General features: G+C 44.1%; 1 protein-coding gene across 1 annotated transcript; it reads left to right on the top strand.

Annotated features, from left to right (window-relative positions):
- Positions 1 to 707: 707 nt before the first annotated feature.
- On the top strand, positions 708 to 13179 carry RPL18 (ribosomal protein L18). Its single transcript, XM_068262655.1, has 7 exons — positions 708 to 810; positions 2668 to 2754; positions 2853 to 2960; positions 3092 to 3190; positions 5908 to 6031; positions 9902 to 9971; positions 13054 to 13179. The coding sequence occupies exons 1-7, from the start codon at positions 808 to 810 to the stop codon at positions 13127 to 13129; spliced, it is 567 nt and encodes a 188-aa protein (XP_068118756.1). The 5' UTR covers positions 708 to 807; the 3' UTR covers positions 13130 to 13179.
- Positions 13180 to 14804: the final 1625 nt, after the last annotated feature.

Genomic DNA, 14804 nt, shown 5'->3' with positions numbered 1-14804 from the left:
CATAGATTCATTTGAAGTTACCTCATGTGTTAATTTTAAATATTTTTACTCGCTTCAGGATCCCATTAACAGCTGCTGTGTAGTGAGGAATCAGCTGTTGAAGAAACATTATTGTATACACTTTCCCAGCCTGTGTAACTGACAAACTGTTCACATGTCTATACAGGATAATACACAAGTACCATAAAATGTGTGGGTTGAATTTACAGTAGCATTTTTTAATTTAAAACTATGGTGGATGAAAATTAAGAAATGATTTCTTTGTTTTTCAATTTTTTGGGGAGAAAAAAATATATATATATTCCCTTTAAAATGCATATAAAATAAAATAATTCTTAGCAACAAGTACTACCCAAAGAAAGCCTGTAGTAGAATATCAGTAAATTAACCGATATATTGTACTACATTCATATAAAAAAAATCAGAAATATTTACAGACATTTTACTATGACCTAAACAGGTGAAAAAGTTGCGTGAATCGTGCCCATTGTAGGCATGTTCACTCACAGCAAAGCACAACACGAATGCTTTCCTCAGACATGACAGTAGCTTACTTCCAAGCATGGCTGCAAAATAGGCGGTGTGTCAGACAGGAGTTCCAGCCTACGTATCACCACACCAGCATGATGCATCATGTGTGTGTGAGAGAGGACCTGTTAGTCCTCCAACAATCATAGAGTCAACCAGAGAGAGCGTCATCGGCGGTGCCTGCCAGCTTCCTGCCTCTGTGCGTTCCCATAATCCTCCGCGGGAAACCCTCCTCCTTCCTTTCCTCCCCGAGAAGCCGCTGGTGCTACAGCTGCCATCATGGTGAGAAGCAGCCTTACATTAGAATCTGCTGCCATCCTGGTCCTCGGAACGTTAGCCCGCAGCCATGTGGGCTCTGCGGGGAGCGGCTGGCGGTGGGGGACCGGGCTTGGCTGATATTGACAGGGAATGAGAGTAATTTGTGTGATGGAGGGATGGTGCACCGCTCAGGGTTGTATCCGGCCTGATGGGGTACACGTAGCGGAGGGAAGTCTGGATACTCTGCTCTGCCTAGTAATGCTGCCATTGTACACATACAGAGCGGGACTTCAGTGCTGGTCCATCGCCTGCTCACACAGTGCTATTATATAGGAGGGGGATCCCAAATACAGAAATGTATGTGTGAGACACTCTGGAAAAATGATTTTTATTATTCCTTTAAAAATAAACCGTATACTGGTTGAGTTGTTGACATCACTAGTGTGCTATGAACCTTGAACAAGCATGCAACAAATAGATAATTTTGTAATCTCTGTACAGTTGATGCTTAATAGATTTAATTGACAGTTTGATGAAGCCGTCATTTAAAAGTAAGCCACGATGTGAGACTTACAGAAGCTGCCTGACAGTCCTGAAGATCTTTCTAGTCAGTATGGTATAAATCGCACACCTGAAACAAGCATGCAGCATCTTGTCATAGACCTCTGATCTGCATGCTTGTTCAGGGTCTATGGCTTACAGTATTAGAGTATGAGCAGGACAGCCAGGCAATTTGCATTATTTAAAAAGGAAACAAACATGTCAGCTTCTATATCCTGCTCACCTCAGGTTCCTTTTAATCATTAGCTTTTCAAATTTTATTAGCAGTCTTCAAAGATCTGATTCCCCCAACTAAAGGCTTGTATACACAAGCTACTTTTCCAGCCAGCTATCGTCCAAACTTAGTCTGTTGGACGATAGTTGGGCATGTGACAAACTACTGGACGAATGACTGATAACAGGCAATTTGCCCAGTTCAACTCAACTGTTGGGCTGATATCATGTAGTTGGTGGAGTGTGTTCAAATCGTTTGATCAACTTGTACTTGTTTTGAATGTGGCCATATTGTGCAGTCTGTCGTTTGGCTTGCATGCGCAGTATGCAAATGAGTTGTTGGTTGGTGCTTGCAAAATACAAGTCGTGCAATGGGCTTGGTTGAGGGGTTAGTCATATCGTTGGGTTGGTTGTGCAGAGAAGTTACATGTGTACGAGCCATAATAAAACTAGTAATTGTATACCAAACAGAAACATTTGGGAAGGAAAACTCCAGATCCTATCTCTCTAGCAGGCACTTAAGTTAAAGGATACCTGAAGTGAGAGGGATATGAAATAATTTCCTTTTAAACCATACCAGTTGCCTGGCAGTCCTGCTGATGTCGTTGGCTGCAGTAGTGTCTGGATCGCATACTTGAAACAAGCATGCAGTTAATCCAGTCTGACTTGAGTCAGAGCACCTGACTTGCATGCTTGTTCAGGGTATACGGCTGAATGTGTTAAGAGGCAGAAATTAGCAGGACAGCCAATTGTTTAGAAGAAAATGTCATCCTCCTTATCCTTTTCAGTTCAGTGAGCCTGTATTGGGTGAAGTTATTTAAAGCATAGAATCTTATCTTAGCCAGACGTGTAGCAATTATTTTAAAGGATAAAGATGGTAGCGTCCACATTAGTCTCGTAACACTACACATCTTCATACTTTCATCCACAGACTACATCTCCCAGCATGCATTGCGCACGCGAGAGATGCTTCATTACAGATCTCTCTTTTTTTGGAGGGCGGTTCATTGTAGTAAAAAGTGACCTTTAAAATACTACTATACTGGAATGTCTTGTTGGATGAACTGTCAGTTATAGAAACTATATTTTTGAGTGTTTGTCTTCTAGGGAGTAGATATCCGCCACAACAAGGACCGCAAGGTGCGGCGAAAGGAGCCCAAAAGTCAGGATATCTATCTTAGACTCCTGGTTAAGGTCAGTAATTCTATAATTTGCCTGTGAGATTTCAAATGTCCTAAATAGTTGTGCTGGTTTAATAAAGGTTTGTTTTTTTTCAATACACTTTTTTGCAGCTTTACCGTTTCTTGGCCCGTCGTACTCATGCCGGCTTTAATAAAGTGGTGTTGAGACGTCTGTTTATGAGCCGTACCAACAGGCCACCTCTGTCTCTGTCCCGATTGGTGAGTGATCACAGGAGAGGGTACACAAAGCACACACCTATGTAATGAAATGGGGGATTATTCCTGCAAGTCACATATGATGTAAACCTCATTTCTAACGTTTTTAAATATACCGGTTTATATATCTGCAGATTCGCAAGATGAAGCTTCCTGGTCGTGAGAGCAAAACTGCAGTGGTGGTTGGCTGCATCACAGATGATGTCAGGATTCAAGACATCCCCAAACTGAAGGTAATGTAGCTTATCTCTTCTGGAGGATTTGACTAAAAGACATTTGTATTGTGTTTTTCTCCTGGTGGACTCAAAGCGCCAGAGCTGCAGCCTCTACAGCGTGCTCTATAGGCAGTAGCAGTTTTAGGGAGTCTAGCCCAAGGTCTCCTACTGAATAGGTGCTGCCTTACTGAACAGTACACTATCGAGCCACATGTTAATTACAATACATGAGCAATTGTTACTTGTATATTACTCCAGACCCTCCCTAAGGGGTGTATATTTGCACTAAGATTGTTGCCTGCAAAGATTGATCCCTAGGGCTATAGTTTGGGCCAAGTGCCATACAGGGCAGTGTTCTCCCCAGGATCAATCAGCCGGGCGGAGCGCCCGGGTAAGTTTAATTACCGCCCAGCTGATGAAACCCCCGTTGTCTCCGAGCCCAAGTAAAATAAGTTACGGCCCGGCTGATAAATCTGCGTGTCCCTGTCATCGCGAGCCGCAAGTGTCCGTCCGGCTGTCAGATGCGCTGCTTCCCCTCTACACTCGAGATCTCGCGCTTCCCGGCGAGCTCGTGCTTTGATAGGCTTAGCAAATATAAGAGGCGTGGCATTAGCGCTAGCCGCCTTCTGCAGAGCCGTGTGCCTGTGAGAGCTGTGCTAGTGTGCAGGGACGTGTGTGGAGAGAGAGGCATGTGCGCAGCTCACTGACGGATGAATCTGTCTTGCTCCATATGCAGGCTATGAGATATTTATATATACATACCCAGCCCGCAGTGGTTGGCAGCGCGGCGCTGGATGGCAGAGGTGGATGGTGTGCTCCGGGTGATCAGCAGGGCTGTGCCCTGTCTTGCAGCACGGAGCAGGTACTGAAGCTCGGGGAGACCTTTAGGGAACAGCTGAGGATCAATGTGAGGAGCGATCTGCTGCCATGCTATCTGAGAGGGAGGGAGGGAGGGGGGGCCTACCTACCCACAACACTAGTCTGACCTACCTACCCACCCCACTAGTCTGACCTACCTACCCACCCCACTAGTCTGACCTACCTAAACTAGTCTGACCTACCTACCCCCCCACCCACTAGTCTGACCTACCTACCCCCCCACCCACTAGTCTGACCTACCTACCCCCCCACCCACTAGTCTGACCTACCTACCCCCCCCCCACCCACTAGTCTGACCTATCTACCCACCCCACTAGCCACTAGTCTGACCTACCTACCCACCCCACTAGCCACTAGTCTGACCTACCTACCCACCCCACTAGCCACTAGTCTGACCTACCTACCCACCCCACTAGCCACTAGTCTGACCTACCTACCCACCCCACTAGCCACTAGTCTGACCTACCTAACCACTCACCCACCACAGTAGCCACCAGCCTGACTGACTTACCCTCCCACTCACCCCACTAGCCTGGCTTACTTACCCACCCACCCCACTAGCCACCAGCCTGAACTATTACCCACCCACCCCACTAGCCTGAACTACTTACCCACCCACCCCACTAGCCACCAGCCTGAACTATTACCCACCCACCCCACTAGCCTGAACTACTTACCCACCCCACTAGCCACCAGCCTGACCTATCTACCCACCCCACTAGCCTCCAGCCTGACCTAGTAACCCTCCCACCCCACTAGCCTGACCTAGTAACCCTCCCACCCCACTAGCCACCAGCCTGACCTACACTTCACTAGCCTGACCTACTTACCCACCCACCTCACTAGCCACAGCTTGACCTACTTACCCACTACATTACAGTTGGCTACGCCCATGTAATGGTTCCACCCATTTTCCCGCACACGTCATGGCCACGCCCATTTTACCCCACCCGGCTACTTTTTCATGCCACCCGGGTGAAAAAAATTTCTGGGGAGAACACTGCAGGGGTATTGGATGGACACTTGTGCATGCTAGACTGTCAGCTAAAAGGCCACTTCAGATAAATGTCATCAAGTGGGCATACCTAGCTTAAAGGGAACCTGAAGTGAGAGGAATATTGAGCTGCAGTCTTAAATGCCTTGTAAACAATGGCAGTTGTCTTGGCTGTCATGATGAGCTTTTGGCTTTGGTGGTTTTTGTCACACTCCTGCAACAAGCATATAGCCAATGAACTCTCACTAGTGCCAAAGCATCTGATCTGCATCCTCATTCTGAGCTTGTGACTGCATCTACAAACAAGTCAGTAAAAGGGCATTGTTTTAAAGGAAATTAAGATGGCAGCCTGCATGTTCCTCTAACGTCAGGTTCCATTTAAGTATAATCTGTTAAATGCAGATTGTCACTGAAGAAATTAAAGGGAATTTCAAGTGAGAAGCATATGGTGGCTGTAATATAGATTTTAAACAATACCAGCTGCCTGCTGTACTTGTAATCTCTGAATCTCCCACCTGAAACAAGCATGCAGCTTTTTGGGTCAGAGCACCTGATCTGTGTGCTTGTTCAAGGTCATGGCTAAAAGTATGAAAGGCAGAGGATCAGTAGGTGTATGGCATTGTTTAAAAGGAAAGACTTGTCAGTCTCCACATGTCTTATTTCTGGTGTGCTTTATTACTACGCCTACCACTTTTCAGTTTTTCACCGCCAGTCTCCTACCCTAAACGTGTAGGGAAACCTAGTTGCTTACAGTAAAATCTTTCATTTAATAAACCTTGGTCGTACCTGTGTATCTAATGGTATTTCATGCCTTTTGCCACCTTTAGGTGAGATTTTTAACATTTGCTGTGTTTTGTGCCAGGTGTGTGCACTGAAAGTGTCCAGCGGAGCTCGTACAAGAATCCTGCGATCTGGGGGACAAATCCTGACATTTGACCAGCTGGCTCTGGCTGCCCCCAAAGGCCAGAACACTGTCCTGCTTTCAGGTAATGACCGACCTGGCTATTTCAGGATCTATGCAGCACCACAGAAGATAGCACTATATCAGTCAATTTAAAAAAAACTTTTTGTTTCTACCAGTACACAGCTAACTTTCATTTTACAATACAGAAACATACTATTGTTCTGGAATGCATTTTCATAGTTTATCAAAAATGTTGCTTTCCTACACCATCAACATAAGGTTGAGTTTCTTGGTTGCTGTTTCAGAATTCCATGTATTCTTCTACCTGGTGAGTAGCGAGGGCCATGTCTAGGAGATCTCATGGAGAAGCATGTAATTTGGTTGATCAGCTGATTTGCAAAGCTCTTCATTTGCTTTGATCAGAGTCTTGCATATCTATCACCTGACCGAACTGATTACATGAGTTCTAGACTGAACCATAACTAGGCCAATTCTAGACAAGAAAGCCTGGTCTGTTACAGACATATGTACATTTTGTTCCAAAGCCCCTTAAAGAGACACTTAAGCCAGAAAATAAAAATGAGTTTTACTCACCTGGGGCTTCTACCAGCCCCCTTCAGCAGTCTTGTGCCCTCGCAGCCACTCATTAATCCTCTGGTCCCCCGCTGCCAGCTAGTTTTGTTTTTGCTGACAGGCCCGACAGGACTGGCCACGCGTATCTTTTTCCGCATTCCCGACTGTAATTAGCGCTATTGCTGGCCGCAACGCGTACAAAAATACGCGTTGCCGCATTACGCATGCATAGATATGCGGCAACGCGTATTTTTGTACGCGTTGCGGCCTGCAATAGCGCTAATTACAGTCGGGAATGCGGAAACAGCTACGCATGGCCAGTCCTGTCGGCAAAAACGAAACTAGCTGCCAGCGGGGGGACCAGAGGATTAGTGAGTGACTGCGAGGGCACAGGACTGCTGCAGGGGGCTGGTAGAAGCCCTAGGTGAGTAAAACTTTTTAAGCCAGAAAAAAAAAAAAAAAAAAGACTCTGAAGCGAGAATAAATCTCTCTTCAGAGCTCATAGTTAGCAGGGGCATGTGTGCCCCTGCTAAAACGCCGATATCCCGTGGCTAAACGGGGGTCCCTTCACCCCCAAACCCACCCCCGCAAACCTTGGTCGTAGACTTGGTCGTTCCTGGAGGCAGGGCTAACGGCTGCAGCCCTGCCTCCAGTCGAGTCTATCAGCGGCGCATCGCCGCCTCTCCGGCGCCCCTCTCAGTGAAGGAAGACAGAGGGGCGGGGGAGAGGCGGAGATACGCAATGACAGACGCGTGTGGGGCAGGGCTGCGGCGGTTAGCCCTGCCCCAACCAGGAAGCGGGTATGCGCTGCACGGAGGGGGATTTGGGGGTGAAGGGACCCCCGTTTAGCGGCGCGATAGCAGCGGTTTAGCAGGGGCACACATGCCCCTGAAACTATGAGGTCTGAAGCGAGATTTGTTCTCGCTTCAGACTCTCTTTAAGGTTCACTTTAAAGCGACTCTGAAGCAACATAAAAAAATCGCTTTTTACCTTATAATCAACATGGGCATGTCTGCCCCTGCTAAAGCGTAGCTATCCCGCGGCTGAACGAGTGGTCTTTACCCCCCAAATCCCCTCCGTTGTTCCCGGGCAGCGCTTCCTATTGAGGCAGGGCTAATGGCTGCAGCCCTGCCTCTCAGCACGTCTATCAGCGCTGATCGCCGCCTCTCCCCCGCCCCTCTGTCTTCCTTCACTGAGAGGGGCAGGGGACAGGCGGAGATCCGCCGGCTGATAGATGCGCATGGAGGCAGAGCTACAGCCACTAGCTCTGCCTCCAGGAAGAGCAAAATCTACGACCAAGTTGGTCGTTGATTTTGCAGGAGGGGGATTTGGGGGGTAAAGACTCCTCGTTCAGCTGCGGGATAGCGGCGTTTTAGCAGGGGGCAAACATGCCCATGTTGATAAGTTAAAAAGCAATTTTTAATGTCGCTTCAGAGTCTCTCTTAATTCCTACGGAGATGCTGTAACCGAGGATTGTGTATTTAAATATGTGACTCAGTGGCTCCCGCAGTCCATGATGTTGGAATAAGAACCTATCATAGTGAGAGATTTATGGTTGTGACAACCAAACTTTGGTCTGTTTTCTTCCACCTTCAAGTCTGCTTTTAGGGCTGGAACCCACAAGAGCGTTTTTTTGAGCATTTTGGCAGCGCTGCGATACGCTAGCGTTTTGCCAAAACGCTCAGCTGATGTTAATGGATGGGGCAACTTTCACAGGAGCGTTTGCGTTTCCCAGAAACGCAAACGCAGGACCTGCAGCATTTTGGGAGCGTTAGTGCTTCAATGTAAAGTATTGAAACGCTCAGCAAAACCTAAACTGAGCGGTTTAGCACACTGTAACAAAATTAAAAATAATTCACAGGACCAATCAGGATAAAAACGCAAAACGCTACACAACCGCTGAGCAAAAAAATACTGTTGCAAAACGCGACCGAAAACGCGCATGAATCCGCTTGCAAACCGCTCAGACAAAACGCTAGCGGTTGCCTTTTGCGGATTTCAGTGGGTTCCAGGCCTTAAAGATTAGCTAGTTAAGCACTGGTTAGATTTATTGAAGAGAGAACTGTCAAGAACCTAGCACACCCCTTCAGTTTTGTTTGGCCAGTTTTACCACCTCCATGTAGTGTGACAGCCAACAGATTTTTTTTTTATATTATGGATATATTGTGTAAGTAAGGTCTCATACTATATGGAGATTGCAAAATTGGCCAATCAAAATTTGAAGGTGTGTACCAAGCTATAGTTGGTGCTAAAATTCAGCGCAGGAGATTTGGGCGCTGCAGGCGCCACCATAGACCGTAATAGGAATTACGGCTATAGCGGCGCACAGCCAGTAACTTTGGTGCCGTCAGAAGACTGAGCTGAAGTTTCTTTTAAAACACTGTAATTCGGCTGCCAGCAATAACTGGAAGCAGAATTGCATTATTCCCCACTATCAATGTGGACCTAGAGGGGGGAATAGTATTTAAAACGCTGCAGGGGACTTGTGCAGCAGCAGGAAAAGCCATACCTGCTGTATCCTGCGGCCAATTCATGTTTATGCGCTAAAATTAGATGGTATAATGAAACTGCACAGGAGTTGTACCTTACAAATTTTGGGAACCTGAACATTTGTGTTATTTTTATCTCATAACTTACACCTTGTATTAATTTTGTTTTGGATATCCAGATGTGTAGTGCAGTCAAATTTTAAAATAAGGAATACGCTTAAAGAGACTCACCACTGTCCTTGTAGTCAGCAAAGTGCTGTTGCATAGAAACAAGCAGTGCTCTCCCCAGAATTTTTTTTCTCAGCCGGGTGGCATAAAAAGGTGTCGGTTGGAACGAGATGAGAGAATGCAGGGCCGGTGCTTCTGTGTACAGCTCTGTTTACAGCATAGGAGGAGGTGAGCTGATGACAGCCGGGTGCTCACCAAAATTAAGGAGAACATTGAACAAGCTTAGAGTAAACTGGTTGCTCAAGGAGTAATTTTGGTGCAAGTATTTTGTATAAGTTGCAGTCAGAATGAAAGTGTATACAGTAATTGTCAGATGCTGTGATACAGGTTTATAAAGTACACCTGAAGTAAGGATAATATGGTGGTTCATATTTATTCCCTTTTTAAATACCAGTTGCCTGCCAGTCCTGCTGATGTTTTGGCTGCAGTAGTATTTGAAAGACACACCTGAATCAAGCTTTTGTGGCAATCCAATCAGACTGAAATCACAAGATCTGCATGCTTGTTCAGGGTCTATGGCTATACGTATTCGAAGCAGATGATCAGCAAGATAGCCAGGCTCTGATTTGTTTAAAAGGAAATGCATGTCAGCCTCCATATTCCCCTCATTTGTACTTTTTGTCCGATACTTGTTAAAAACTATTCTGTTTATTTTCCATCAGGGCCTCGTAAGGGACGTGAGGTCTACAGACACTTTGGCAAGGCACCTGGTACTCCCCACAGTCATACTAAGTGAGTTATCTATCTTATTTTGTTAAACCTCTTCGCTCCACTGTTGGACTTGCCGCAATCTCCTCCGGTCCTGTTTAGCTTGGGGTCCCCAAATGGTTAAAACAGCTCATGGGAGAACACATTTTGCAGTGTATAAAATGGTTCAAGTCGATAGGTTGTGTGCCTGCAAGCAGAACAAGCCCCACTGATCCAATTGAGTATCTGTCACTCTTCATACTATAAAGGTGTCTATAACAGTATGTATATTGCTTAGCTGAACGGCGCTGGCTGATTTGAATTAGTGGAATTTCTTGCTGGTTTGTAATATTTGGGGATAATCAGTTCAAACCTGGTAACGTTTCAGTTTAGAGGAAGACTTGCTCATACAGTGTATATTTATACACACTGGCCTCAATTCACGGAGCATTATCAAACGTTTATCAAACGTTTGATAATTTACCTCATGGGTAAAAGCTCACTAAGGTGTTATATATTTGTTGAACGTTTTATCGGTAAAACATTCGATAAATATATAACACCTTAGTTAATTCAAAATTAGATTTTACCCATGAGGTAATTTATCAAACGTTTATCAAACGTTTGATAAAGTGTTTGATAAAACTCAGTGAATTGAGGCCACTGTTGCTGAGGACTGAGTTTGCTGTATCCAGAGGTTTACTATATTAGATTACGGTAACGAGATTCTACTGTATAGTGGAATTTAATACATTATCCAGGATACCCAATTTTATGTTTAATCCTGGTTGATGAAACACTTCATATATCTATATATTGCTGTATAATGGTATGTAACCCCACTTTCCCAGCAAATGCTATGTCACACAGCCTCCTGCCCCAGCGCACTCGAGACCAAGTATTTGTTAACTTTGGAACACACAACAAACACATTCAGCAATTTTAATAATTAAATAACAGTAGTATATACAAAGTAATAAAGATTTTTTTTTTTTTTTTTTTTTTCCAATATTTATCAGTCAGTGTTAGACCTCAGCCGAACTATAAGTGCTTTTCTGAGCGCTTGTGATTGATTTAGCGCTTTGTGTGCTTTTTTAAAAATCGCTCCAATTTACGTTCATTAAAATAGTGGTAAAAATGGCCGTGATTTTTCTCGTACGCAATCACGATTTTTACCACAATTTTAATGAAAGTGAATGGGAGCTATTTTTTAAAAACATTTATAGTGTGGCTGAGCCCTCAGTGTCAGTCGTCAGTGTTTTCCAATTGTAAAAACTTTCCTTTCCCTGTTTTACATTCTGAAATTTATTAGATGGTGACCTCTTTAGTCTTGTCGGGTGCAGCTCTGTGGAATGTTTGCTTATTGAGAGTTCCAAAGCCAGTACAAAATATATACCTGGTCTCCCAGAATTCTTTGGGGTAGAATTCTGCATAGCTCATGAGCCTAGACTAAAGATCACTGTAAGTGCCGGGTTACATACCAATATATAGCTATAGGAAGGGTTTCTGATGCTGAAACCAGGGAAAGTATAGTAAGTGGGTATCCTGAATAATGTACTGCATTCTACTGTAGGTCACTGCAGTGCCTTTTTCATGTTACAATCAGCAGAGGTCCTGTTTAACCACTTCGCCATATATGGACGCATATATCAGTCCAGATAGGCAGTGGTGCTGCAGCCGTGTGGTGCGCGCGATCGGGCCCGCGCGCTCCCGCTGCCCCCCCCGATCAGTGAATGGGAATATAATTCCCATTCACCGATCTAAGTCCCCGGCAGAAATACCGACGCTTTCTCATCAGAGAGCGTGGTATTTCTGCCCCCAGGAAACTTCTTCTCTTCATTTTAGTTCCTAGATGCGACATCGTTCGCATCCAGGAATTTTTTTAATGTGGCCATCTTGTGGCCAAATAGTAAACTGCACCCACATACCTGTATTGAATAAAAAAATACATTATATTACATCTAAAATTGGCTATTTACCTCCCAAACTAAAATTACCCAAATACATTTTTGTATTAAAAAAAAAATAAAAAAAATTACAATTAAAAAAAAAAAACTACATAAATAGTTACCTAAGGGTCTGAACTTTTTAAATATACATGTCAAGAGAGTATCTTATTAAATTTTTTAAAATTATAAGCTTGTAAATAGTGATGGATGCAAATTGAAAAAATGCACCTTTTATTTCTAAATAAAATATCGGCGCCATAAATTGTGATAAGGACGTAATTTAAATGGTGTAATAAGCGGGACAAATGGGCACATAAAATGCATGGGTTTTAATTACTGTAGCATGTATTAATTTTAAACTATAATGGCCAAAAACTGAGAAATAATGATTTTTTTCCATTTCTATCTTAACCACCTTAGCGGTATGGACGAGCTCAGCTCGTCCATTACCGCCAGAGGGTGCCGCTCAGGCCCTGCTGGGCCGATTTTGATCAAATAAAGAGCAGCACACGCAGCCGGCACTTTGCCAGCCGCGTGTGCTGCCCGATCGCCGCCGCTCTGCGGCGATCCGCCGCGAGCAGCGGCGAAAGAGGGTCCCCCCAGCCGCCTGAGCCCTGCGCAGCCGGAACAAATAGTTCCGGCCAGCGCTAAGGGCTGGATCGGAGGCGGCAGACGTCAGGACGTCGGCTGACGTCCATGACGTCACTCCGCTCGTCGCCATGGCGACGTAGTAAACAAAACACGGAAGGCCGCTCATTGCGACCTTCCGTGTTACTTTTGGCCGCCGGAGGCGATCAGAAGAACGCCTCCGGAGCGCCATCTAGTGGGCTTTCATGCAGCCAACTTTCAGTTGGCTGCATGAAATAGTTTTTTTTTAATTTAAAAAAAACCCTCATGCAGCTGCCCTGGCGATCTTAATAGAACGCCAGGGTGGTTAATCTTCCTGTTAAAATGTATTTACAGTAAAGTGGCTCTTAGCAAAATGTACTACCTAAAGAAAGCCTAATTAGTGGCGGAAAAAACGAGATATAGATCAATTAATTTTGATAAGTAGCGATAAAGTTATTAGCGAATGAATGGGAGGTGAACATTGCTCGGATGCATAAGATTTTCGAAGCTGTAGGCTGAAGTGGTTAAGATGTGTTAAGTGTCTGACCTTTTTTTTTTTCTCCCCTTAGGCCCTACGTTCGTTCCAAGGGCAGGAAGTTTGAGCGTGCCAGAGGACGCAGAGCCAGCAGAGGATACAAGAACTAAACTCACTTTCTTTGCTTTGTACACAATAAAGATGTTAAATCTTTGGACAATTTCAAAGCTCATTCTTGTAACATATATAAGAAACTGCTGAGTAAATTTGTAGTCAGCTGCTCATTTACATTTTTATGGAACCAAAGCTATTGGGATTAGCATTCATTTTGACAAATGCATTTTAAAGTTGTAGCCGTTTTCTGTGACCATGGGAGTCCACCAGTTTCATTCATGTAATAGCAGACCTCATCTTTTTAGACGTGGGCCACACTATACCAGATGCACAGTGGCCCTGTCAGGATACCCTGTGTTTTGTCACATATCCACATGAGTTGTTAAAAAGGAGCTGTCAGCCATAGTATCTCAGAAAAAAAACACTTAAAGCAGAATATAACCCTGCATTTCAACTTTGCTCTAAAACATTATTTACAGTATATTATATGCAACCAGCATTTTTTTTTAAGTAGACCAGCATTGGAAGGGTTACACAGTGCTTTAAAGTTCCTGGAGATTTCTGCAGACGCATCCGAAGCTGACAAAGATACATTTTGTTTACATAAATGTATCTAAGTGTTGAATGTGACTCACTCTCTCAGGAGCTGGAGGACAGCCAAAGAGTGTGTAACATTTCTCAATAGATACATATAACTAAATGGAATGTAACAATCTGAACATCTGCATATCTCTCCCGGTACCTTAAACCTCTGTGTTTAACCCTTCCAATGCTGGTCTAGTAAAAAAAATGTTTTTTGCATATATGCTGTAAATAATGTTTTAGAGCAAAGTTGAAATGCAGGGTTATATTCCGCTTTAAGTAGATTTTGATTTTAGTGATTTATTTTTTTTACAGTAAAGAGAAAATCCTTCTTGGCATTTCCCATTTTAACTGTGGCTATTTTGAAGCCAATCCTGATGTAATTTCCTCCCTTACACTCCTCTGCTTGATTTGCCTGCCCTTCACTATAGAAAGTGCATTGTCTCAGCATGAGAAATATTGGCCAATCAGAGAGGAACAGGTGTGGGAGGGGAAAATTGAAGGGAAAGAGGCTTCAGCCAATCAGGCTGCATTAGTTAATTGAGGGGGAAGTACAGAAGTAAAAAGACAACCCACCATGCCCTGCAACTTTTTGTGTACCAAATTTTGTGTATACCAAATAAGTCAGGTAAACTGGGGAATAATTATTTATCTAAAGAACAAAATTGAATTGGGGAGCTCTGAGTATCACATATTCAAAGGCTTTATTTTAAATAATAAATAGCAAACATTTCCAACACACATTAATAAAAACACCTGCATAAAAACCAAAGAAGCACCTATAATTAATGGCCATCAGTTAATCCTTGTTGGAGTGCACTCCTATTAACCAGAACTAGAATGTGTACACATTTAATCTTCGGGCCCATAAATAGATGCTTCTGTATATAACAACCAGAAATCCAGTAAAAGCAGCTATATATCCCTGTCACCCCATATGCTACAATCTAGCATGCCTCTATGCATCACGCATATACGCATTCATTACATACCCACATGGGTCAAACCTCAATCTGTATACTGGGATAGGCCTTCTTTAAGAAGCAGTAAACTCCTTGGGTGACCTCAATTATCTGACCAATATATTTCTCCAGCGGGACAGCTCAGTGAGAGGCAACTCAACCGCTCGTTTCCACCGCTCTAAAGTGG

The sequence above is a fragment of the Hyperolius riggenbachi genome, chromosome 12 (assembly GCF_040937935.1).
Source record: "Hyperolius riggenbachi isolate aHypRig1 chromosome 12, aHypRig1.pri, whole genome shotgun sequence".
NCBI lineage: Eukaryota > Metazoa > Chordata > Amphibia > Anura > Hyperoliidae > Hyperolius > Hyperolius riggenbachi.
Note: the sequence above shows the minus strand (reverse complement) of the source record. Positions and strands in the feature narration are given on the sequence as shown.

Coding starts and splice junctions, on each gene's coding strand:
- RPL18 (XM_068262655.1), top strand. Junction 3,191..5,907: donor AAGACATCCCCAAACTGAAG/GTAATGTAGCTT, acceptor GTTTTGTGCCAG/GTGTGTGCACTGAAAGTGTC. Junction 9,972..13,053: donor ACTCCCCACAGTCATACTAA/GTGAGTTATCTA, acceptor TTCTCCCCTTAG/GCCCTACGTTCGTTCCAAGG.